A 26612-nucleotide genomic window follows, 5' to 3' on the forward strand; every position below is an offset into this window, starting at 1 on the left:
TCACACATTTTTAAATTTTAAAAAACAATAATAAATTACTAAAAAAAGAGTAATGTGAAGTATTTACTGATTTTCTATTTTTTATAAGATATAAAATATTTTTATATTTGACAGTTATAATTAGCCTATATTTGGAAAATGTTAAAATCACGGTACAAAACAAAAGCTACTCCCACCTGCTTCCAATTTTTATTTCTATTCATATTTTTATTTTTATATATGTTAAACGCTATTAAATAATAATTACAATAATTATGGTTAAATTATATTTATGGTATACTTTATAAAATTTTATTATTAAATTGAAAACCATTTATGACAATACAATAAATTAAAATTCCTATGTTATACTTTTTCTATGCATAAATCAATGATATTTGTACATACCCCTTATTACTACAATAAATTTTAAGACAGTATATTTATTTTCAAAGTAATCATTAAGAGGTAGTACCATGATTACCTATTATAAGTTTTACTAAAAAAACCTATTATACCTTTTACTAAAAAGCCTATTTTAATAATTTTATTTATTGCAGACAATTCATTAACGTATTGATAAAACCAAATTCATTATGACCTGCCTCCACAACTTCTTGGGAAACCTACACACCTCTTATAATAACATTGTGTATGAACCGTGTGAACGCACGGGTAAATGATTCTTAATTATTTTCTTTATTTTTCTACTCAAATATACATTTTTCGACGGGACAAAGCTACTTAATGTGTATATATTTTATTTACATTTTTAACCATCATTATATTATATTTATTTACAACTGTGATAGATAAATGCTTAATTATTTCCTTTATTTTTTATATGTACATATTAACCTATAACGGTGGAATTCAAATAACTCTCTATACAATATCAACAAATGACATTAATTTTATACAATATTTAATAACTAATGTCAACTGTTTATACAAATTTTTTTATAAACAAGAAATAATTTACTGTTGATACAATTTTTTTTATAAACGGTAATAAATTATAAGTATTTTTATAAACGGGAAAAAGCCAACTGTTTATATAATTTTTTTTATAAAACGGGAAAGAGTTGGTATTGAATATCCACTACAACGCGCAAGGCTTTTAAAAGCGCTTTTTTTGGCCTTTAACAGCGCTTTAAAGCGCTGCCAAAGCCAGCGCTGGCATAGGCTACGAAAGCGCTTTTAAAAGCGCTCTGGTAGGCCCCCCTATAAGAGCGCTTTTCTGGAAAAAGCGCTCTTGTAGGCCCCCCTTTAAGAGCGCTTTTCAAGAAAAAGCGCTCTGGTAGGCGTCCCTATAAGAGCGCTTTTTTCAAAAGCGCTTTCGTATGTTGCGTTTTTTTTTTTTATGCTTTTTATTATTTCTAAACCTGCACTTTTGGCAGCAATATTTTAGAACCTGTAATTTACTATTTTTTGGCAGTATTTTTTCATGAACCTATAATTTATCATTTCAAATCGATAAATACCATTATAATCGATATCGATTATATACAAAAAAGTATTATATTATATACCATTAATGTAAATCAAAATACATATATACATATTTATAAACCAAAACAACTAAACCAATTCACATATTTCTAAACCAAAACAACTAAATGGGAAACAACTTCCGAGTTCTTATGCAACCAATGTACGCTTCCTGTATTATCTGGAGCTATGTTGTATTGATGCTTTAGTGGAGAACCAGTAGTCACCTGAGCTATGTTGTATTGTGTCACAGAATATGAATCAAATAACTGTACCCCGAACGATCCTGCCACAGAAGACTTAGCTTCGGGGTACATTACTTGATTCTTATTCTGTGGAACATAATCGGCAGGGGCACATTGTGTTCTATCCTTTACCAGTCCATCCACTGTTTGAAGCTCAACCTACAATAGAAAAACGTGATTATTTACACAACATTCACATTCTCAATATTTTCTCTATCAACCAAAAATTTCCTCATCTCCGAACAAAAGACAAAATAGTTAATAAAAATAGTGCTATACCAGAACAGAAACCAATTTATAAGAAATCAATTAACAACCACATGCACATAAAAATAGTTTTTGATAAAAGAACAAGTCAATTGAGCCAACAACCAAAAACCCTAAAAAAAATCAGCCGTAGAGCCGTAGAGCCAACAACCAAAAACCCTAAAAAAAATTCTGTTCATCATCTTCGAAAAACCTCTCCAGAAACTGTAAATACATTGTTCATATTCATCCAACAACAATCACAATACACAGCCGCAAACACTAACCAAAACCCTAATTGTTCATCTTTCTCATACATAACCATTCATCAGAAACAAAACCATTCACAAATCATCATCAAACATAACCAGACAAACATTCATCAAACCCAAACATTTGTTCATCACTTTCCTAATCAAACAAACCCTTCAGAAATTTGAGAGAGGAAGAGAGAATAAGAAATAAACTCAGAAAGGTCTCACCCGGTTTTGGTTTGTAGATTCAGAATCGAAACCGAACTCAGCAACAACACGAACCTCAACTCACCATAAACTCGTGTGTTTTGGATCTGAAAGGAAGAAGAACGGCGGAGGTTGCTCGTGGTGGCTGGCGACGGAGGGACGAACGGTGGTGGCTGGCGACGGAGGGACGAACGGTGGTGGCTGGCGACGGAGGGACGAACGGTGGGTGCTGTGGCTGGCGACGACGGAGGGTTTTTCGGTTGCAGAGAAAGTGAGAAACAGTAATAAAAAGAAAACGAAAGAGAGAAAGTGAGAAAGTGAAAGCGTGTTTTTGTTTTTAACTTTTACTAATAAAGGCTACTAAAGCGCTTCTGAAAAGCGCTCTCATAGCCTGGTCTATACCAGCGCTTTTTAGCAAAAAGCGCTCTCATTAAACCCCCCTATAGCAGCACTTTGAAAAGCGCTCTCATACCCCCCCCCTTACCAAAGCGCTTTTCAAAAGCGCTCTCATACCCCCCCTTACCAAAGCGCTTTTCAAAAGCGCTCTCATACACCCCCCCTACCACAGCGCTTTTCAGAAGCGCTCTCATACCCCCCCCCCCTTTAAGAGCGCTTTTTTAGCGTGTTTTTTTATTTTGTTTTTAGTGCAACCTATAAGAGCGCTTTTTACTAGAAGCGCTTTAGTAGGGGTGCTGTTAAAGATTAAATTTGGCGTAGTGATCTTATTCTTTAAAAACTTACTCTTTATTATAAAATAACTATCTTATTTGTAAAAAAATTAAGAGAAATAATTATTTAATATAATATTAAATAATTTTTTTAATTATAATATTCATTTCAATTACGTAAATTTTATTTTTTTCCCAAATTCAATTACAAATAAAAATATACTATGTCAACTAATATATTATAGGTAAAATATATAAACAAGCCTATAATATAAAATTTCTTAAATTTTAAGATAGTATATTTATTTTCAAAGTAATCATTAAGAGGTAGTACCATGATTACCTATTATAAGTTTTACTAAAAAAACCTATTATACCTTTTACTAAAAAGCCTATTTTAATAATTTTATTTATTGCAGACAATTCATTAACGTATTGATAAAACCAAATTCATTATGACCTGCCTCCACAACTTCTTGGGAAACCTACACACCTCTTATAATAACATTGTGTATGAACTGAACGCACGGGTAAATGATTTCTTAATTATTTTAAGCTACTTAATGTGTATATATTTTATTTACATTTTTAACCATCATTATATTATATTTATTTACAACTGTGATAGATAAATGCTTAATTATTTCCTTTATTTTTTATATGTACATATTAACCTATAACGGTGGAATTCAAATAACTCTCTATACAATATCAACAAATGACATTAATTTTATACAATATTTAATAACTAATGTCAACTGTTTTTTTTTATAAACAAGAAATAATTTACTGTTGATACAATTTTTTTTATAAACGGTAATAAATTATAAGTATTTTTATAAACGGGAAAAAGCCAACTGTTTATATAATTGATATTAACCTATAACTGATATTTTTGGAAAAATAAATCTATTAAATATATTGAAATTTTTATTTAAAATAAGTAAAAAGATTTCAAATGCTTATAATAATATAGGGGTATGAGTGACAATAAACAAAATTTGGACAAAAAAGTTTGGTACCTGTTACCAAATCAAATAAATATAATCACATATATTATATTTATTTATTATTTATAATATTGTGCAATACGTGCGAACGCACGGGTAGATGACTACTCACGATAGATTATAGCTATATTGTATAATGTGTGCGAACGCACGGGTATATGACTACTTAATTATTTTATTTATTTTTTCTACTAAACTATATATTTCTAACTAGATTAAATTAATATTTATTAGAATCTATATAATTTCAATTATTTTTTATTTTTAATTTGTGTATCTTATATATATATATATATATATATATATATATATATATATATATATATATATATATATATATATATAGATATATATATATATATATATATATATATATATATATATATATATATATATATATATATTAACCATCGTTATATATTTATTTATTGTTTATATCGACTTTACGTGACCCGTGCGGGCGCACGGGTCCTTTACTAGTTTGAAAAAAAGGAGTGCTCATCGAAAATCCAACAGGGCAAAGCCCGACGCGCCCATCAGAAAACTATTGGAACTATAATTACACTCCAGCTCAGGGGTGGACAAATTCAGACTGACTGATCTATTGTCTTTTCTATACAAATGGATCGGGTCGGGTTGTGTGTCGGTTTGATTTAGTTGTTTAGTTCAAATAATTATTTTGGTTTCGACAAAAATTAAAATCGACCCAACTTAATTAATATTTATTTTATTTATTTTTATTACCATATATTTGACTCAGTATAAAAATGAGGTTGATAATGTTATAAAATTATTATACTTTTATAATTTAATTGTGTCATTGTGTAATCGCAAGACTACATATGCAACATGAAAATTTTGAGTATTATTTAGTTTGTGATTTAAAATATGCCAATAGTCAAATTAACATCAAATGATTTTTAAAATATTTTCACAATAATTTTTTTCAATAATAAAAAGTACTTTTTCATTAACTTATTCTCAAATTTTAATATTTTAAAAAAAAAAATTAAAAATTAAATGTATGTTAATTTTATAAATGATGAGTCATTTTAATAGATTTACTTAATAAATGTCAAACCGATCTAATCTATCCGTCAAAACGAGTTAGCTGAATATGTCAACAACCAAAAATTTATCGGTTAGAATTTGGCCTTAAAAATGAAAGTGCAATTTACACTGAATTTTAATTTTAGGCCCGAAACCAATTCAAACTGATCGATTGTCCAGTCTTCTCCAATTACGCCGGGCCAAATTTGAGAGACTCCCATTTTAGTCTGAGTCGATGTACTCAATTCCAAGATCTAACGAGACATATGATTCAGTTAAACTCTTGAAAGCAAATTGGAACCGACAAATCAAAGCAGCTAAGGATCTTTAAGCAATTGTCTTTTAGGGCAGGTGTTTTTCAATAGAAGGTTCTAGGGATATGAAATTCTAAAACCCTACTATAAATGCTAAAAGAGTGACTTAAATTTAAGGACACATTATTTTAACAGTAATACCTCTCACTTTCAACCTTCGTTGACTTGAGTGTTAGTATTTGTAGGTATTTTAACGTTAGATCACATAAATTAGAGTTGTTCAAAAAATTTAAGAACCGAATCGAATTGTCAAACTGAACCGAACTAAAATTAAAATAACAGAACCTTATATTTGCTTAATGAATCAAACCATAATGCACAAACAGTTTCATAACTGAACTGAAATTGAAAACCGAAAATAAAAAAAAAAAGTTAAAACAAATTCAATTTTTTTATATAAAAAATTGAAAAATAACTTCAGTTTTTAAATAAATAGTTCAGTTTAAAAAAAAAAACAATCTTCTTCTAATGATTCAGTATGTTTTAAAATTTTAAAACGGTGTGTCAAATCAATAATTTTGATTAGATTCATTTTTTAGTAAATTAAAATAATTTTTGATTCAGATTCATTTTTTAGTAAATTAAAATAATTTTTGATTCACTTTTGTCAGAAGCTGTCCATGAAAAATCCTATAAGATATCAATTATTACTAAACTCACCATAGGCCAAAGTTTATCACATCATTTATAAACCTCGTTTGTTTTTTCACGATCAAGTTTTTCACTTCAAGCATCACGTCGCTGACTTCTCGGACCTATGTCAAACTTTTCATTGAGTGGAAGAGCATGATTTTCCAATCCCAAATACTCAAGAATAGATAAGCCCACGCGTTACGCGTTGATAGCACTAACAAATTAAAGCATGGATGAATGATGAAATTTCTTCTTCATTGTTCATGCACGCTACTGCCACTTTTTTTTCTCGCACTATATATTGTGTTCAGTCTCACTTCATATAAAGATAACCTTCCAATTCGGTACCATATTTGCCCTTATATTGGACACCAGCTAGCTGTGCAACCACCCCACTTAGTTCGATTTTCTGTTTATTTTTATCAAACGCAACTGAATGTTTAAAGAAAAACCACGGTTTGATCTCACAACTATGATAGTAAGAAGGATGAAATCACTTGATATTAGAATTGATGATAAATCATATTAGACACTTTAATAGACTTTAATAGACTGAATATGGATAGTGAAAACTAAAAAAAAAGTTATAATCAATTTTTAACCAATATATTTGTTAGAATAAATGAGATATTTACAAATATATTTGTTGGAATAAATCGTAATTAAATTTTAACCAATATATTTTAAGTAGATACTCTTATAAATTCAAATATTTACCAAGACAAAATAGGACATCGTTATGTGTGTTTTTGCACCCTTCCATTTTACGGAGTTTTGATTTTTTTTTTCTTTTCTTTCTCGATTATTTTTAGTTACAACTTCATACATTTAATATTAGTTACACCTTGACTAGACAAATTAGATGCGACAGAAGGTAAAGGTAGAATTCACTATAAATTGTATAGTGCAAAAGTAAAGCTCGCTCAAATGGTAGGGGATGATACTAATGTTTTTAGTTTGAGTTTTTGTATACAGTCAAATACCAACAAAGATAAAACAAAACAAAACAAAAAATTATATTACAAGAATATAATTACAAAAATAAGGATGAAACTTTTCAAGATTGTGGATGAGTATTCTAAATTTATTTGGAGGTTATTTTTAATCTAGAAAGATTTTTGTTTATTCCGCTAAGTTTGTCAAAAAAAAATTATTTGAAAATTTTCTTATTCCATAATGATTATTGTGGTAAATTTGAAAACTATCAACTTCAAAACTTTTGAAACAAAAATTGGATTGTTCAAATTTATTTTATGTCCAATAACTCCACAATAAAATGGTGTTGTTGAGCGTAAAAATTGTGTTTTAGAAGAACTCCCTTTGATCATATTAAGCGGAATGAGCTTGCCTAAGTATTTTTGGACAGATGCGATTAATAACCCATGCCATTTCTTAAACAGGGTGGTCATTCGACCAATCCTAGAAAAGACACCCTATGAGTTACTTAAAGGTAGGAAATCAAATATTTCTTACTTTCGTATTTTCGGTTGCAAATGTTTCATTTTAAATAAGGAAAAGACAATCTTGATAAATTTGACGCTAAGTTCGATGAAGGAATATTCTTAGGGTACCCATCTTTGAGTAAAAATTATAGAGTTTATTACAATCATTAAACATCATCGGTTGAACTTGATCATGTTGTGTTTGATGAGTCCTCACCCCAAAAGACGGGAAAAGGTATTAGTTCTGATATTTCATGTGTGATAACGGAGAACTTGATCAACGACGTAAGTTCCAAAGAGGATCCTTCTTCTTCACCAAAGGATGAAGACATTAATGAACATAAAGAGGAAAGCTCACATAAGGAAGACAAACAAGAGACCTCAACTCACTGTCTCAAGATTGGGTGGTTGCAAAAGATCACTCGTTGGATCAAATACTAGGAGAAGTCCAAAGAGGTGTAAGTACTAGATCTCATGTTAACAATGTTTATAAGTATCCTGCTTTCATCTCTTTGATTGAACCTAAAATGATATATGATGTTTTACTTGATGAGAGATGGTTACTTGCTATGCAAGAAGAACTTTAAACACAATTATGTTTGGGATCTTGTTCCCCGTCCAGTTGATCAAACCGTCATTGACATAAGATGTGTATTTAGGAACAAGATGGATGAAAATTGCGTAATTACTAGAAATAAAGTCAGGCTAGTGGCAAAAGGGTAAAGTCAAGCTGAAGAAATAAACTACGAGGAGACTTATGCTCCTGTAGTTCGTGCATAAGCTATTCGTCTCCTTTTGGTTTTCGTTTTCTTCCTATATTTTAAGCTTTATCAAATGGATATTAAATATGTTTTTCTTAATGGTTACGTAAACAGAGAATTCTAGGTCTCACAAACTCATGGTTTTGAGGATCACGAAAATCCTAACTATGTTTTTCAACTCAAAATTGTTCTTTATGGTCTCAGACAGGCTCCAAGAGCTTGGTATGAGCGTCTAAGTGAATTTTTAATCAAAAAATAATTAAACAGTGGTAAAGTAAACACCACTTTGTTTATTAGGCGCAAAGCAAAGCATATTCTTTTAGTTTAAATATATGTCGATGATATTAAATTCGGTTCTACTAATTGTTGAGATGTCATATATAATCCAAGTTGAGTAATCCAAGCCCAAACCGTTTGTTAGCCTACTTAGTGTACAAGTTAGTTGTATATAAATAGACATAGTTTGTAATTCAGTTTATACAACTCAATAATATCAATCCTTATTTACCTTATTCTCTCTATTATTTTCTCCTCACTGAAAGTACCTCGCGCACTAACAAATCGATATCTAGAGCTTCCGGTTCGTGTTCTTGATCGTGTTTTGAAGAATTTCATGTTAATGGTCGTGTTTCCAAGGAACATGAATCAATCACTACAAAGATGAATGGTATTAATAGAATTCTGAATTCTCTTCCAATTCTTGACAGCAAAAATTGGAACTAATGGAGAAAGCAGATGAAGTCCTTGTTTGGTTTTTATGAACCCCTAGAAGTGGTAAAAAACAACGTTTCTAAGCTTACTTGGAATGCAACCGACGTGCAGAAAACTGCACACAAGGAGACAAAGAAGAAAGATTGCAAGGTTACATATTACATTCAATCGACAGTAGATTTGGCGAATTTCAACAAGATCTCATGTTGAATTGGAGAAGAAGGCATGTGATATTCTTGTCAAGTACGATGAAGGAGGTGAGAAAGTTAAAATTGTCAAATTGAAAACTTTGCGAAGGCATTATGAATTGCTGTAGATGGGAGAAGATGAAAAGATTGTAGGATAGTTGAGAAGGTAATTTATACGTTGACCTCTTACTTTAATCCATAGCTATTTAAGAATCCAACAATCTTGAAAACCTAAAATTGGAAGATTTGATTGGTTTGTTAGAGGCACATGAGATTAGAATTGTCGAAAGGAAAAGGGTTCAAGATTCGATACAAGCACTGGAAGCTCAGACATGGAAGAAGAATGGTGGTTCCAACAAATTCAAAGGCAAAAACGACAAGACTCATGGAAAGAAATTTTGGTCGAATCCTCACAAGAGTAAGGTCGGTGATAGGGTTTTTAAATCCTCGAAAAGAGGAGTTGGAAACTATCATAAAGACAGAGAAGATAAAAAAGGTATGTAGTGCTATAACTTTGAAAAGTGGGGTCACTTGGATAAGAACTGTTGGTACAGGAAAGACAAGAGATCGACAAAAGGCAAAAATGAAGGAGCAAACCTCGCACGTCAAGACTCAGATGATTCTGATGATATGGTGGTTATGGCTGCAGTTGCAGATAACCATATCAAATCCAAGATCTGGTTCCCCGACTCAGGCTGCTCGAATCACATGACTGGTCGAAAGGACTGGTTGACAGATTTCGACGAGTCAAGCAAGAGCAAAGTCAAACTTGCAAATAATAGCTCGTTGCAAGCAGAAGGTACTGGCAATATTGTTTTTCAAAGGAGCAATGGTGCAAAAGTCTTGATCAAAGATGTACTTTATGTACCTGACATGAAGTGCAATCTACTAAGTGTTGGACGACGGGTCGAAAAAGGTTTTTCAGCCGACATGAAATATGGAGCTTTAGAATTGTTCGACATAAAAACAATTTGGTCTTGAAATCTCCACTATCGAAGAATCAGACATTTAAGAATCTGATCAATTTGATAGAGGTATAATGCTTGAAAACAGTTGTCGACTACAAGGATAGTTGGTTGTGGCATTTGAGGTTTGGCCGTTTGAACTTCAGGCCACTTAATCAACAGATTACTCAAGGGATGGTAAACGACATACCAAGTCTTTTGATGCCCGATAAACTCTATGAAGGTTGTTTAGTCGGAAGGAAATCAAAATTCCTTCGTTTAGACTATGCCAATGAGATCCTTCTGCATACTCGAAGTTGTATGTGAAGATGTATGTGGCCCTTTTAAGGAGCATACCATTGGTGGAAACAAGGATTTCGTCTCATTTATCAATGAGTACAATCGAAAGCTTTGGATCTATGTGATCAAGCGAAAGGACGAAGTATTTGAAATCTTTAAGAGATTCAAAAAGCTTGTCGAAAATCAGAGTGAGAAGAAGATCAAAGTTCTTTGAACAAATGGAGTTGGCAAATACACATCCAAGATATTTGAAGAGTTTTGTGCAGAACATGGTATCAATCACGAGGTAATTCCTCCTTATACGCCTCAACATAATGGAATTGCTTAAAGAAGAAACATGAGCATATTGGATATGGCGAGATGCATGCTGAAGCAGAAGAATTCACCATAATCATTATAGGGTGAAGCTATTACCACTACTGTTTATATTATGAATAGATGCCCTACCAAGAAATTGAAGAACAAGGTTTCTGAAGAAGTGTGGAGTGGAAAAGACCATCAGTGAGTCATCTGGAGGTGTTTGGCTCTATTTGTTACAAGCATGTTACTGATGCGAGAAGAAGGAAGCTTGATGATAAGAGTGAACCTATGATTCTGGTAGGATATCATAAAACTGGTGCATACATGTTATTCAATCCAATTAATGAGAAGATCGTGGTGAGTTGAGATATTGATGAAAATTCTGCATGGGATTGGAATCCTAATGATGCAATTAATAAGCCATTAAGATATTAGATATAATCCAAGTTGATTAATCTAAGCCCAAACCCAATTAGGATTTGTTATCCTACTTAGTGTACAAGTTAGTTATATATAAATAGACATAATTTATAATTCAGTTTATAAAATTCAATAATATCAATCCTTATTTTCCTTATTCTCTCTATTATTCTCTCCTCACTAAAAGTGTCTCATGGACTAACAATAATGAATCTCTTTGCTAAGAATTTGCAAGTTTAAATGGGAGAACTCGCATATTTCTTAGGATTGTAAATCAAGCAAGCCGGAGAAAGAACTTTCATAAGTCAAATAAGGTATTGCTTTGAGCTTCTCAAGAAGTTCAATATGCAAAGTTCAAGGAGCATTTTAATCACCGTGGCGTCAAACGTGTTTATTGATAAAGACGAGAATAGAGTGTAGATGGAAATCGCGCGCGCGCGCACACACACATATATATGAGGAGGGATATTCTTACTCCAAGAGTAAGTTATCAAGACTTACTTCACATCTTGACCATTAATTCTTATCAATCTAATGGTTAATATCAATGAATAATAGTTTTCTCTCTCCATATTTAATTACTCATCATTTTTCTCATATAAATCTCTGATGCAAGTTTTATATACTCTCACCACAATATGTTTTTTTCCTTTTTTTTTTTAAAATTCCATCACTATAAAATAAGTTTTTTGTTTTTTACAATATTCCATCACAAGTTAATGTTATGTAATATGTACCCTTACCATACATAAATTGGTGAAAGGTGATAATGTATGGTTATAAGATTCATATATATGATGAATATTAACTATTCCAAAGGCAAAATATATGACAGATTATAATGGCCAGCTTTTCCCAACTTTGTAAAGTTCTCTATTTGTAGGCCTCACTACAAACTAACCTAAACCCTCTCACTCCACTCGGACATGTATATAAATGTAGTTTTGTCAAGATTCTTCACAAATCCATCTTTTGCATTATTTTAATATTATCTAACAATGGCTAATTTGCTTACACTATTTTTTGTGATAATGAGTGGTTTCAAATTAGGAGTATATGGATTGAGCATGAACTACTACTTGTTTAGCTGCCCTTTTGTTGATTCTGTTGTTAAAAACAATGTCAACACAGCTCTGCAGGATGATCCCACCCTAGCAGCAGGTTTAGTCAGAATGCACTTCCATGATTGTTTCATAGAGGTTCTCTCTCTTATGCTCTCCCCACTCTTTCTTCACATGCATATATGATACTAAAAAGTGGTTGGTTAATATTTTTCTTGTATGATAGGGATGTGATGGGTCGGTTCTAATAGACTCCACTAAGGAGAACACAGCAGAAAAAGATTCACCTGCAAATTTGAGCTTGAGAGGATACAAAGTGATAGATGATATCAAACAAGAGCTTGAAAAGCAATGTCCTGGAGTGGTTTCATGTGCTGATATTCTTGCCATGGCTGCTAGAGATGCAGTTTTCTTTGTAAGATCAATCTTTTCTACACTTTTTGTTATTATGAAATGAAGTTCTTTTTTTTTTTTGTGGTAATATTATTGAGACCATGATATGTGCAGGCTGGTGGTCCAGTGTATAACATACCAAAAGGAAGGAAAGATGGAACAAGGTCTAAAATTGAGGATACTTTCAATCTGCCACCTCCATTTTTCAATGCATCTCAACTCGTTAGGATGTTTGGCCAACATGGTTTTTCTCCAAAAGATATGGTGGCTCTTTCCGGTAATATTTGTGCTTTAATTAATATATTCATGGATGTTATTGTTCGGTTTAGAACTAGAAATGATCAAAGAAATTATGAGGTAATACCTTACTGTGGTGGAGTTGTGATTTCAATGCAGTAGAGAGTGATGACTGACATGTAAGGTTAGCATTACAATAAGGGCCAATGTGTGAGTGAGAATAAATTTGAATATTTAAAAATACGTGTTTCTCTATTTAAATAATAAAAGCAATTAAAACTTTTCGCGTGAGGTGATGTGCGACGTGTGGAAAACCATTGGATCTAATAAGATGGTGATTACGTGTCTGGAGGGTAGAATTGTCTATTTTTGGATGAATGAGAGATCACCTCCTCCACTCCTCCACGTTCTCTACTGCTTGATGGCGCTCTTGGTCCTTGCGAACGGGCATGAATACTTATTAAAATATCTTTTGTGTAAAAATTTTGAGTTCGAATTCGGATCATCAAATTTTTAGCCTCTCTAAAAGTGTTTATTTAAAAATGTATTGATTACTCAACTAATAACAATATGATTATGCAATAATTTTATTAAAAGCATCATCATCAGCTATTTTAATTATTCAGGAGCTCACACACTAGGAGCAGCAAGGTGTGTTTCTTTCAAGGAAAGACTAACCCAATTGGATCAAACATTGGATACAGAATTTGCAAAAACTCTCTCCAAAACATGCAACATTGGTGACAATGCTGAACAACCTTTTGATGCAACAAGAAACGATTTTGATAATTCATACTTCAATTCTTTGGTCTCAAACAATGGTGTTCTTACTTCAGACCAAACATTGTACAATAGCCCACAAACTAGGAACATTGTGAACATGTATGCAATGAATGAGGCATTGTTCTTCTTGGATTTTCAACAAGCTATGGTGAAGATGAGCTTGCTTGATGTTAAAGAAGGTTCTAAAGGAGAAGTAAGAAAAAACTGCCGTAAAATAAATTGAATGTATCGGATTGTAGTTTGTACGAGCAGATGAGAAGTACATGATCTATATATGAAATAAAATATGTATGGTTTGTTCTATGATTATCTATAACTATTAATATTTATATTGTATGTAAATGATAAAATGAATGAGGTGTTAGAAATCTTCCTTCCAAAGCATATATTTATAGTCCGAAGAATTTGTTTTAAAGTAAAAGAATTTGTTTGTTATAAACGCATGAAATATAAGAAACTTCATATTATGAAAATATCATGCTATGAAAATTTAGAAAAAAATAACTTTTTATCTTGAAAATTAGGGGTGTTCACGGTGCGGTTTGAACGGTTTTGACGAAAATAACCATCCGAATCGCAAGAAAAAAAATCGTGCAGTTTGGTTTGGTTCGGTTGACTTTAAAAAAAATCGAACAAAACTAAACCATATAAATGGCAAAATGAATTTGTATTTAGACATTCATACACTATCAAATAAAACAATATAATATGTAAAAATTAAATTAGACAAAAGTGGAATAATAAACATAAAATAATAGCATAAAACAATATAAAAATTATTATAATGAAATAAAAAAATAGAAGAGACGAGATATTAGTGATGATGAAAAAGAAAAAAATAAAAGAGATGAGAGAGTAGAGAAGAAGATGTGCAATAAAAACAAAACTGAAATAGAGAACATTTGCATATAAAAGTGAAAAAGAAAGAATATAAGAGAGTAAAGATTAGAGAAGAAGAGGGAAGATGTATGTGGCAAAGAAGGTGAGACAATGCTATTAGAGATTTGAGAAGATCGGGATTGAAATCATATGAGTAAGGATGAGAAAATTATTCGTAATCATAAGCCTAAGGTATAATAGATTTAAGTTTGGGTTGAATGTGAGTTAAGTAAAAGTTAGATTGTAACATAATGTGGATTGATTTCGGTTTAGTTTGGCTTGGTTTGCGGTTTTCTATTGGATTAGTTTAGTTTTGAACACCCCTAATGGAAATAGCTTCTCTCATTCTAAATCTTAAATTCTAAAATTTTTTAAAAAAATACTTTTGAAAATTCAGAAATACATTTTTGGACGCACTACTTTCACAATAAAACACGTTTCAAGTGAGACTCACATCCTTTTTTTCTCAAAATTTAAACCGGAAATGTATCTTTGAATCCATCCATCAAGATTTTTCTAATTTAACAACTCAATGGCATTCGAAAGTATACTTTCAAATTTGTGAAATGCAAATTTGAAAACATGCCACCTTTGCATGTCAGTCACAATTTCAAAAGTGCATTTCTGCATTTGACATGCAGGATTTTTAATAAAATGACACCCTGCATATTCTTCTTCTTCATGATCAAACATCATTTTTTCTCAAAAACCTTAAAAAAATATCCTTCCATTCCCAATTAAGTTTTGGATTCGTTGGGTTTGCATTTTTTGAAAATCGAAAAAGAGGACAGCGTTAAATGGGCTTTAGAAGTGTGTTGGACATTATTACCGATTGTGATACCACATTGATGAATACGGTTGCAAAATGTTTCCTACGTCATACACATTACTTTAGAGGTTTCAAATCACAAACAATGTGAGAATTTGACTTACACCCACAGTAGGGACCAAACACATAAAGGTTGAAGACAGAAAAATGGTCAAAGTGTTTTCAAAGGAGTTTGCATTTGCGAGCCATCTCTTTCAACACGTTTACCCAAAATTCTATACATCAAAGAGATTCCGGTTTTTATGCACAAATACATTGAATGAATTGTCAGTGTTGAGGGTGAAGGTAACTAGGGTAATCGAGTTGTTTTTTCTTTGCTCGTTAAATGAGAGAAGAATCATACATTTGTCCACCAACAACTTATCAAAGAGTTAAAGGCGCATAAAAGGATCGTACATAGGACTATACATGAAAAAAATAACATTTCGATACAATTCATGAATCTCTTATTCCTTGTATTAGCGGTCCGACACCTAAGTAAAAATTGATGTGCTTTCCAGAAATGGGTCTTCTCATAGCAAGTTCATATAATAAGGTGTGTATTGATCGCGACATTTTGTTCAAGTTTATCTGAAACTGGGATGCCATATACCAGTAACATCTATGGAGTGGACAACACATTCATCAATGGAAGATGAAACTTGGCTGAATTAATTTTTTGATAGGATGCAAGAATTCACCAAGTTAAGTGAGAATAAAAGAGAATCAAATAAAAAAGTCAAAGACATAACCACTGATAGAGATAGATTTATACGGTGACACATGTTTTGATTCATTTTAATTTTTATTCATCAATAAATTTATGTGGTTATCTGTAACACCCCGATATTCGCTGCACGCATCAACCGTGTCGGCCAACCGAGCATGTTACCGGCTTAATCAATAATCCCCCTAGGTCCGCTTATCGGCTGCCCAGGAAATATTGTTTTTGCCTTCCGCAGGAATCGAACCACGTACCTAGGGGTTAAGTACGTATTCATAGCAAGTTATCCCAAACATTAGGTCCAACATCTGTCTCCTGAGGAATAATTTCATGTTAAAAAGATGAAATGAGAGACACGTGTATATACAAGTTTTAGATTAATATGGACCTTAGAAACTCAGTCACATCTCAAGAGATATTTCAGAGATATACTTCCGAATACACCATGTTCCGTTTAATGGAATTTGTGAATTAGGGTGAGTCCGGAAATGCATTTCAAAATGCACTCGTGTTTGAATTTTTTTAAACATTTGGTTAGATCCGAAAATACATTTCTAGATTTACACTAAACATAACTTATTTTAAAAATTGAACTTGTTATATGAAACAAAAATTGAGAACATTTTAGAAAACTGAGATATATATTGAAATCTATGAAAATGTATATATTTAGCATCATTAATATTAGTCCAAGATTACATACAAAACATGGATAATGTAACACCCGAGGCCAAAGAAGGCGAGGGGTGGTTGCACCGCATGGAACACCTGGGGCCAATTGGGGCTAGGGTGGTCGCCACATCGGAATGAGAGGGATCTTAAAGCCGTGCATGTATGGGACTACATGGTTAAAGGAAAGCTTATAAGGATTGATAGGTACTACCTATACCAACAAGATGCATCTTCTTTTCGGTAGCTCATTCCATAAGAACTCCACAGTTAAGCGTGCTTGACTTGGAGTAGTATTGGGATGGGTGACCTTCTGGGAAGTTTCCCAGAAAGCGTGCGAATGAGGTCAAAGCATGCTGAAAAGACCCGTGTTGGTTTGTGGGGGTCAGTCGATCATCCCGAAAGCAATATGGGGTGTTACAAATGGTATCAGAGCCAGACCTCTCCCAATACGATGTGGTTCGAGGACGAACCATGCGGAAGCTGGTGGGCATGTAACACCCGAGGCCGAAGAAGGCGAGGGGTGGTTGCACCGCATGGAACACCTGGGGCCAATTGGGGCTAGGGTGGTCGCCACATCGGAATGAGAGGGATCCTAAAGTCGTGCATGTATGGGACTACATGGTTGAAGGAAAGCTTATAAGGATTGATAGGTACTACCTATACCAACAAGATGCATCTTCTTTTCGGTAGCTCATTCCATAAGAACTCCACAGTTAAGCGTGCTTGACTTGGAGTAGTATTGGGATGGGTGACCTTCTGGGAAGTTTCCCGGAAAGCGTGCGAGTGAGGTCAAAGCATGCTGAAAAGACCCGTGTTGGTTTGTGGGGTCAGTCGATCATCCCGAAAGCAATATGGGGTGTTACAAATGTAACACCCCGATATCCGCTGCACGCATCAACCGTGTCGGCCAACCGATCATGTTACCGGCTTAATCAATAATCCCCCCTAGGTCCGCTTATCGGCTGCCCAGGAAATATTGTTTTTGCCTTCCGCAGGAATCGAAGTTGGCCGACACGGTTGATGCGTGCAGCGGATATCGGGGTGTTACACATAACACCTTCAACATTGGCCTGGTGACAAGGGCCACATGTTGCACACATGCTGGAACATCAGTTCCCACTTGTGTCCTTCTTAACAGAAATAACTTGAACAAACCACGCTGTTTTGCATAATGCAGTCAATCCAACATAACAAAATCTCATCACACCTGAATGAGAATATATTCGCATTCACATTTGTCTACTTCAACGACGCAAAGACCTCACTTGAATTTAGGGTCACAGAGTGCACCCCTCTTGTAGATCTGAAATCCATACTAGAGAATCTCCTATTATACTCAAACAATCGAAAAAATTGTGAAACTAGGATATTGTTCATCTTCGATTGAAAATGAATGAAAGATTCAGTTCAACAAGTTTGAGCTGGAGACAGATGGAGATTTCATTATTACGAAACAAAAGGTACGACGATCGAGTTGGATGCGAAGATTGTGAGATCGATTGCAGATATTATGAAGATATTGAAACATCCTACTTGATGATGAAATGTATTATTTGATGAAATGTATTATTTGATTTACGTTAATTATTATTTATGTAATGTTTCATTTTTCATGTATGTTTTAAAATTATCAATGTCAACTTATCTCTATTTTTGCATCTATTCCGTTTCTGCATTTATTCTTGGTTCATTGAATTCTGGAAATACACTATCGTAAGATATCCATAGATGCATTTTCAAACTATATTTTGTCATAGATTTGAGACCAGAATCAATAGTGAATGAAATTCTTAGGCTATGTTTGGGAGTTTGGAGGGGAAGGGAGGGGAGGGCTTTGGAAAATAGGAAGAATTGAGTGAAAAGAATAAAAAGATTTTGGGTAGGAGGGTTTTGAAGGATTTGATTTTATTCATAACACCAAAAACCCCATAAAATGGGGGAACTCAAAAATTATATTGAATGAGGGTTTTGGAGGGCTTCCATAAATTTTGCAAATATCGTTTAGGTTGTTATACTATTTTGAAAATTAAAAATTTTGTAATGATAATGAGTCTTTTATCATTCTAAACAAAATCATTTTTTCAAAAAATGTCAAATATTTTTCTATATTATTTTAAAAATTCGATTTCGGAAGTCTTCCCCTCCCCTCCAGACTCCCAAACATAGCCTAAGAGTAGATTTATTTTTTCACTAAGGGTGTGTTTGGTTTTGAAGAGAAGTTGTGAAGAGAGAAGTAGGTTAGAGAGAGTGAGAGAAGAGAGAAAAATGTGAGAAATAGAGTAGATTTGGTGTATTGTTTGTTATAAGAGAAGTATGAGAGAAATAGAAGAGAAAGAAATGTAACTATTTTTGAAAAGACAAAAATATCCTTTACTAAACAAAATTATTACACCATGAATTTAAAAAATAGATAAAAGTTAATATTTTAATATTGGATAAAATTGGAAAATGGATACTCTTTCTCATTTCTCTCCAATTATGAGAAGATTGAAAAAGTAGTGGGACCCATTAATTATAGCTCTCTCTCTTCTCATTCTCACCTCAACCAAACAAGAGAAATTCTACTCTTCTCTTCAACCTCTCTCTCTCTTCAACTTCTCTCTCTTCTTTTTCTCCTCTACCAAGCTCATAAGTGATGAGTAATGTTTAGATTGGGAAAAGCATAATAAAATACATAAAGTGGACTGACTGAGAAATCCACACGTGGGCCTGGTTTCCAAGCCCAATTCACACTCCCGTAATCACAAAAAAGAAAAAAAAACTAAGAGAGGGATCTCCTCTGTTGAGTTTGTTTTGAGTTCAGTGAAGTCGTTGTTACATCTCAATCGAATTCCCCAAACAATTTCCGAAAATCTAACCAACTTCATCACTTACTTCCTCTTTCTTTCTTCCCCCAAACTCCAGATCCACTCTTTCTTCCTTTTCTTTCACTTTCTCTGAATTTCCGTTTTCCTTCCCGAGAAAGTGTTCAAAAACAATGGACAGAATGAACAAAGCCTTCGAGAAAGTGAAAATGATGGTAGGAATGGAAGTCGAAGACGAAGAGCAGCAAGCTGCGGCATTGGACAACGAAAGCTCCTTCGCTTTCATGGACGATTTCAACCGCAACTGCACTTTGACTACCAAACAGGTCCGTTTTTTTCTTCGAATTCAACCGTAGTTGCTTCATTTGTTTCAGAAAGAGAAAAAACATAGCGATGAGCTGAAAATGGATTGAAATTGGATAATTCGTTAGAGAATTGTATATTTAGGTTTTGATTTGAGCATGGATTTTGAATACTGTGATCTCGTGGCATTTGATTTTCCATTCATGACGTTTTTGAAGTTCAAATGAGACCTGCTAATGTAGTTGATTAACTCTAGGTTTTAAATAACAGTCATGGTGGCGTAAAAGCTTTCACGATTCCAGTAGATACAAGTGTTCTAAAATTGATTGCTGTCGTCGTCACAATGTGAATTAATCACAATTTATTTTATCTTAAAAATGGTGAATAACAGTATCGGTACTTGATACTGTTTTGTCGCGTTTTCGCGGTAATAGACTGTTTTTTAAAACCTGGCCATTAGGCTATTTTTTAAGACTTCTCTTGTTGCTATATGTTCCAATATTTAGACATTTTAAACTAAATTATACATCAACCTCTTTCAAATTGATTCATCAACATGTTTCTATATGTATATCTTGCATAATTTTATTGATAAACTTTCTCTTTGTGACCAGAGACTTTATGGATTTGCCATATGCTTTGCTACTGGAGTAACTTGTACCCTGTTGGTAAGTTTGACTGTATTGTTTTTCCGTTTAGTTTAGAATTTAGATAAATGAAGATTATGTACTCTCTCCAATTCAATATCGAATATTCATTTAAAGCTTGAGCGATTCTTTAAATATGATCTCACACGAGTAATTGAGTAGCTGTGAGATTTTGACTATATTTGTTTGCAATTTTTGTTCGAAGTTTCTTGAGCGCTTCATAAGATAGTTAGTGTCACGCGAAGAAAGATGGTCTTTTTTTTTTTTTTAAAACTTGTAAGCTAATGTGTTCTTTTTTCGTCTATGGTCATGCAAATTAAGGTAGGTATCATGTTAGTTTTCCTCTCATGTTTTCATGATTGTCACACACACTTTACAAAGCTTGTCATTTTGCCGAAGTTAGATCCAAATTGTCATCTAGTTAATATTATTAAGTTCACTATCCCAAATTTATATGTGGCTTCTAACCAATACCAAAATGGACCCCAAACCTGAAATCCTACATTGCCTGTTGCCAGTGTAGGCTCTAAGCTAGATCAGCTTTATTAAGCCTTATTACTGCGAGTATGTTTCTACAACTGCAACCTATAATCACCAATATCTTTACATAAGGCAATGACTTTTACCACTGTGTCAAGTGCACCTTCCACTTCTGACTAACTCTTAGTGCAATAAATATATTATGTTCATATTGATATTGGATAATGTAATTATAATATGGAGGTTTAAATGGTTTCTCTAATTATGCTACCTTTGATGCTGTTCGCCACTAGATTGTACATTGTGATTTATTCTAATTTCATTAAAAAAGTTAATGATACTTGCAACTATTGTTGAGCATGGGTAATAAACTACTATACTATCAGATTTTGTTGCTCAAATTTAGTGTTGGGTTAAAATGGATGAAATGGAAATTACATATGTACTATATGAGGATAGTGAACATGTTTCATATTGATTGTCTCACCCTTGTCTTGTCAATGTGATGGGAACATGCATTATTTTACTTCCATTTTGAAAACTTAATAAGTGTTGGCCTTTATACCTTTATTTAGTATATTAGTTTCTTAACTCAAGTTTATATTGGCAGACATGAATATTGACTAATTAATGGCAATTCCTTATCTTGCAGTCTATGCTTGTTTTCCTCAAACCAATCAAGTTTGGGATAACATTCACTCTTGGCAATTTGCTTTCACTTGGAAGGTATGCTGTGTCTTTCAGATTTATAGTTATACTTTGATGTTATTTGGAGATGTCTCTAGTTATTTTTATTTCAATTCACAAGGTTTCAAATATTTTGAGAAAGAATATTGTTATGTTGCTATGGCCAGAAATGGAAAATGTGGGTTTTTTGGGAGGGGATTGTGAGAGAAACAGGTACCAAGCATAGATATTTAAAGGTAATAACTGATTTTTATTTAATGATCTCTAGAGAAAGGTCCTGAAGTCAGAGATTCGGTCATTTAAGTATACAACAGAGAATTAGAGAGCTTGGTCTCTCCCTCTCATAACCACTCAATAAGTTCCCAATAATTACTTTCTCATTAACTCTATAATGAAGTTTAATAGAACAGAGACACAGCAAACTGGAATAATCCTGTAAATTGTATTAAGACTTGTGAAACAATTACAGAACTAGGAACTAAGAATCTGATAGATAATGATCTAACAGCCCACTAGCCAAGATGGCTCCCTTCACCAGGATGAACCTGATGATCTCATTCTTATTCTATAACAGAACTTTTGGATGCCTCCCTTTCACTCCCTAGCCCATAATTATATTACTAAATTCTCACTCTGTTTCCATGATTCCTGCTGTCAGCTCAGCGACACTTTTCCCTTTATACTGTTTCCTGATATAGACTCTACATACATTGGGCCTAGGCCCTTGGTCACCTAATGATTGGCTCAATTCACCCTCTACATTCCTATCAAGGTTTAACATGTTGCATTGCAGGAGGAATTATGTTCCATTACTTGTTATGACCCCAATCACAGTTCCAATCCTATGAGGATATTACAGACGACAATTATTTACTATAGTACTATGGTACATCTAAGGAAAAATATTTCTGAATATAATTTCAAATTGTGTCAAGAGCACAATCGCTAATTTATATTTATAGGCTAGGTACTAACCAAATAGGCGAACAATTGGGCTAATGGGCTTACAACAATAAAGTACAAACTGATTCCTACTAATTACAAAAATCATTTACTACACTCACTTCCAATCTAGTAAATGAATATCTATTATTCCCAACTTGTAAGTAAGTTGACTAAATCGTTATGTTGGCAAGCCCTTTGCTAACACAAAAAACTAGTTGATGCGGAGAAGGAATAATGCAAACCGCTGCTACCAATCTATTGTCTAGATTCTCCTTGATGAAGTGTATCTCAATGTGTTTTGTCATGTCACGATAAGCACAATATGCACAATATGGCCTTCATACTTCATTTTCAAATGATCTAACACGGTATTCATCCAAAATAACTCGTCTATTAGTATTATCCAATAGCCACACTTACATGAGCTTCTACATTTTGCTTCTTACTTCTTCATAGTCAGGCTTCTTCTACAACTGTTGAACAACTGTCCTCTCCTTGGACTTAAATTGCTATATTTCATGACACATGATGTTTGTGAATTTGGGCCCTGTCAGGCCATCTCCTTCTGTTAGGGTGGTCTCCACATGATATTTTTTGTCATTGTGAATAGTACGACGAATAGAGGTGTCTATTCAAATATGGGCACAACAAGTCTTTTCTATGTACAGTGAAAATCATGAGCCGTTGGCATGTCTTCTGCCCTGGCCATATGCCAAAACCATGAAAATAAGGTCTTTATGCATCCCCTCGGTCAACACATGCATACCTATGAGTGATGCACTGTTTACTATTAAAGTTTTAAATGCCATGAATGATAGAAACCAGAGTTTATACTGCTTAAACTGTGTATTTATTGAATGAAAGTGGACCTTCACGGCCCTTACTCTCCCCTCTCTTTTATAATAGAAATGTTTCCTCAAATTCAGGGAATGACCTAACTACTTTTATTCTCACAGCTTCTACAAGCTGTCCTTATGTGGATTGGGCCCAACGATTGGGTCCTTATGTGGATTGGGCTCAATGATTGGATCCTTATGTGGATTGGGCCCAATGATTGGATCATCACACATATGGGAACTCAGTGCTCTATCAATTGACTTGTTCCTTTCCACTGTTAGAGCATAATCTTTTAAAGCATTTCCCATATTGAGTTTGTACGATAAAATTGAATGAAAGTTGAAGCTCAAAAAATATTCGAAATTTGGAGGAAGTCCACAATATTCGAATGAATAAGAGCAAATGGTTCAGTACTTATGCAAAAATTAGGAGAAAGAGTTACACAGGGATGTCCAAGACACTTGCATTGAAGCCAAACCTGAGAAGTACTGCAAGAATTACACTCAAACCGAAGACAGGAAAATAGTGCCTTCTCATTAGAACATGCACCATCCTCCCCACATCTTTAATAACAATGTAGTATATTATTAAGTGCTACACAAGTTTATCTATATAAACAAGATTACTCTAGAGTTTGGGAAAATTTTGAATCTTTTACTGTATATTATTTATCCTTTAACCTTGGTCTCTTAGCTGTTTGGTTTTCTTCAAATACTAAGTGGGAGTCTTTTTTATGGCAGCACAGCATTCCTCATTGGTCCTAAAAGGCAAGTATCGATGATGCTTGATCCTGTTCGTATTTATGCAACAGCTATATACATTGCAAGCATGATAATTGCTTTGTTTTGTGCACTTTATGTAAGTCAAAGTGCATCTACCATAGATTCGTTTTTACTTCTGACTGAAAACAGCATATTTTAATAGCTCACTATTTCAACGTTTTCAACTGAGCAGGTTCATAACAAGTTGCTGACACTTCTCGCAATTATCTTGGAGTTTGGGGCGCTAGTTTGGTATGTTACAATTTTTCCAAATGCATTCCATATAACCTCTTTTTAATGTTGTTTTATATTTTCCTTAGTGTGTACTATTATTTATTAAGAAATAATATAATGACAATAACAAAAGGATAATAAATAAATAAAATCAGTAATGCATGGCATAGCATGACATATTAGTTATCTTTTATCTCACTCTAAACATACAATATAATTCTTATAGCCTTTGAAATATGATTATCCAATTGAGACACTATCTTGTTTCCACTCATGTGTACAATGATTTAACACTCGATAATTCTGGTATTTTGATTGACAGGTATAGCTTGAGCTACATCCCTTTTGCAAGGTCCATGGTTTCAAAGATCATGGTTTCATGCTTTGATACAGAATTTTAGGTGACACTCAATACAATGGCATCCTCTGTTGAACTGCATTGATGATACCTTGAATATACTTGCAATCCTGAAGAATGACTGTCGTAGAAATATAAATGGATAGATTGTGACTCATCCGTGTCTGCTACCCTCTTTTCTTGAGTCATGTCTATGTTCCATTTGTTTGGTTGAAGTAAATTCTTGTGCATTTGTATAATGTTGCCGATGAGCTAATGTAAAAAGTTTTGTTTGTCACATTGTTAAAAAGAATAAAAAACCGAACTAAACCAAAGCACCGAAGCACACCTGAAAGAACTGAACTGTAACAAGAAATTCAGGAACAAAACCAGTTTGGTTTGTGAAGCCGACGTGGCTCAGATTGTTTTACTAGTTTAGTTGATAATAGCATGACATGTCAAATTTTATTTTAAGATGGTTTATTTCAATTATAATTTTGAATTTATTTAAAAAAATATTATTCATATCACAAAATATAACGATTCATACGCTTATGCATAGCTTAAAGTTAGTGAAGGAAAGTACGTATGTTGATAACCCTCATCTCCTATATATGTTCTTACTGGCAGAGTTAGCACATTAATATACATAAACAAGCCTTAATTTATATATGTATGACCTGAGCAATGCAGGAACAATACAATTATTTTTAAAAAGGCAGGGATGTTCCTTTTCTTTAATTAATAAATTTTTTATAAGGAAATTATAAATTTTGGAGGAATTAAGCTAAAACCTAAATTTTTTTTCAAATTTGCACTCAGCTCTCTAAACTAAAAGGGAAAAGGAGGGTGGTACGAACGCCAGTATTATGGTTAATAACTGTATTTAATGTATTTGGTAAGGGCATTTTTGTCAATTTGCAAGTGAGTGAGAGATGTATGAGCTATGAGGTGAGGTTAGAAATTTAATTAAAATATTTTTTTATGTATTCGCAAAAAATTACCTCCGGAGATGTATTTAATACGTATAAATATTTTTACTAAAATATTATTATAGTGTATTGATTTTTATTACGAAGAATGTTGTTTGTTATCAAGCACAAGAAAAAAAAAAAAATCAAACACAAACAAACAAACCTATGTTTCTGTCGAAAGTCAAAAGCCACTGTTATATTTTTTTCTAAATAGTCACTTTGTGTATCGTACAAACTAGGGGTGGCAAAACGGGCCGCCCGCCCCGCCCGCCGCCCGCCCCGCCTTATGCCCGCCAAGTAAAATGGGCATCAAAATCATGTCCGCCCCGCCAAGATGGCGGGTTCGCGGGCGGCGGGCTTACCCGCCTATTTTTATTTATATTTTTTAATAGATTAATATGCTTTTTTTTACCTTTTAATTAAACTTTTCACTTATTTTTTAAAACAATTTTTTATAAAAGTAATTTTTTAACAAATTTACTCTAAAAAATATTAGATATATTTATAAATAAATGTATAAAATAAACCATCAAAAATTGCAATTACTAGAATTAACTAAAAAAAGAGTGAGTTTTAGAGGAGGAGCGGGTTTTGGCGGGCGGCGGGCTTTGGCGGGGCGGGCAGTGGGTTTTTGCGGGGCGGGCTTTGGCGAGCGGCGAGCCTAAAATCCCAACCCAACCCGCCAATTTTTGGCGGGTGCGCGGGCGGCCCGGCGGGCCCCGACCCGTTTTGCCACCCCTGGTACAAACACGTTTCTTATCAAAAAGTATAACTCTTTTACTATATATAGATATAGATATAGTTTATAAAAATTTAAATAAAGATTGATGATACAAGTAGAAAATTTTTTTAAGTGGTAATGAAAACTGAAAGGAGCGAATAG

General features: G+C 33.3%; 2 protein-coding genes across 2 annotated transcripts; both read left to right on the top strand.

Moving 5' to 3' along the window:
• Positions 1 to 12140: 12140 nt before the first annotated feature.
• Positions 12141 to 14014, top strand: LOC131647664 (peroxidase 47-like). The gene is made up of 4 exons (XM_058917532.1): positions 12141 to 12362; positions 12451 to 12639; positions 12732 to 12894; positions 13481 to 14014. The coding sequence occupies exons 1-4, from the start codon at positions 12162 to 12164 to the stop codon at positions 13858 to 13860; spliced, it is 933 nt and encodes a 310-aa protein (XP_058773515.1). The 5' UTR covers positions 12141 to 12161; the 3' UTR covers positions 13861 to 14014.
• Positions 14015 to 19457: 5443 nt separating this feature from the next.
• LOC131653254 (uncharacterized) lies at positions 19458 to 25229 on the top strand. Its single transcript, XM_058923344.1, has 6 exons — positions 19458 to 19850; positions 20442 to 20495; positions 21607 to 21680; positions 24164 to 24281; positions 24378 to 24436; positions 24741 to 25229. The coding sequence occupies exons 1-6, from the start codon at positions 19698 to 19700 to the stop codon at positions 24817 to 24819; spliced, it is 537 nt and encodes a 178-aa protein (XP_058779327.1). The 5' UTR covers positions 19458 to 19697; the 3' UTR covers positions 24820 to 25229.
• Positions 25230 to 26612: the final 1383 nt, after the last annotated feature.

The sequence above is a fragment of the Vicia villosa genome, linkage group LG2 (genome assembly GCF_029867415.1).
Source record: "Vicia villosa cultivar HV-30 ecotype Madison, WI linkage group LG2, Vvil1.0, whole genome shotgun sequence".
Classification (NCBI taxonomy): domain Eukaryota; kingdom Viridiplantae; phylum Streptophyta; class Magnoliopsida; order Fabales; family Fabaceae; genus Vicia; species Vicia villosa.

Bases quoted from the DNA above. Each gene is read 5' to 3' on its own strand.
- LOC131647664 (XM_058917532.1), top strand. From the start codon at position 12,162: ATGGCTAATTTGCTTACACTATTTTTTGTGATAATGAGTGGTTTCAAA. The intron at 12,363-12,450 runs GTTCTCTCTCTT...CTTGTATGATAG, and splicing joins TCCATGATTGTTTCATAGAG to GGATGTGATGGGTCGGTTCT. The intron at 12,640-12,731 runs GTAAGATCAATC...TGATATGTGCAG, and splicing joins CTAGAGATGCAGTTTTCTTT to GCTGGTGGTCCAGTGTATAA.
- LOC131653254 (XM_058923344.1), top strand. From the start codon at position 19,698: ATGGACAGAATGAACAAAGCCTTCGAGAAAGTGAAAATGATGGTAGGA. The intron at 21,681-24,163 runs GTATGCTGTGTC...TTTTTATGGCAG, and splicing joins AATTTGCTTTCACTTGGAAG to CACAGCATTCCTCATTGGTC. The intron at 24,282-24,377 runs GTAAGTCAAAGT...TCAACTGAGCAG, and splicing joins CTTTGTTTTGTGCACTTTAT to GTTCATAACAAGTTGCTGAC.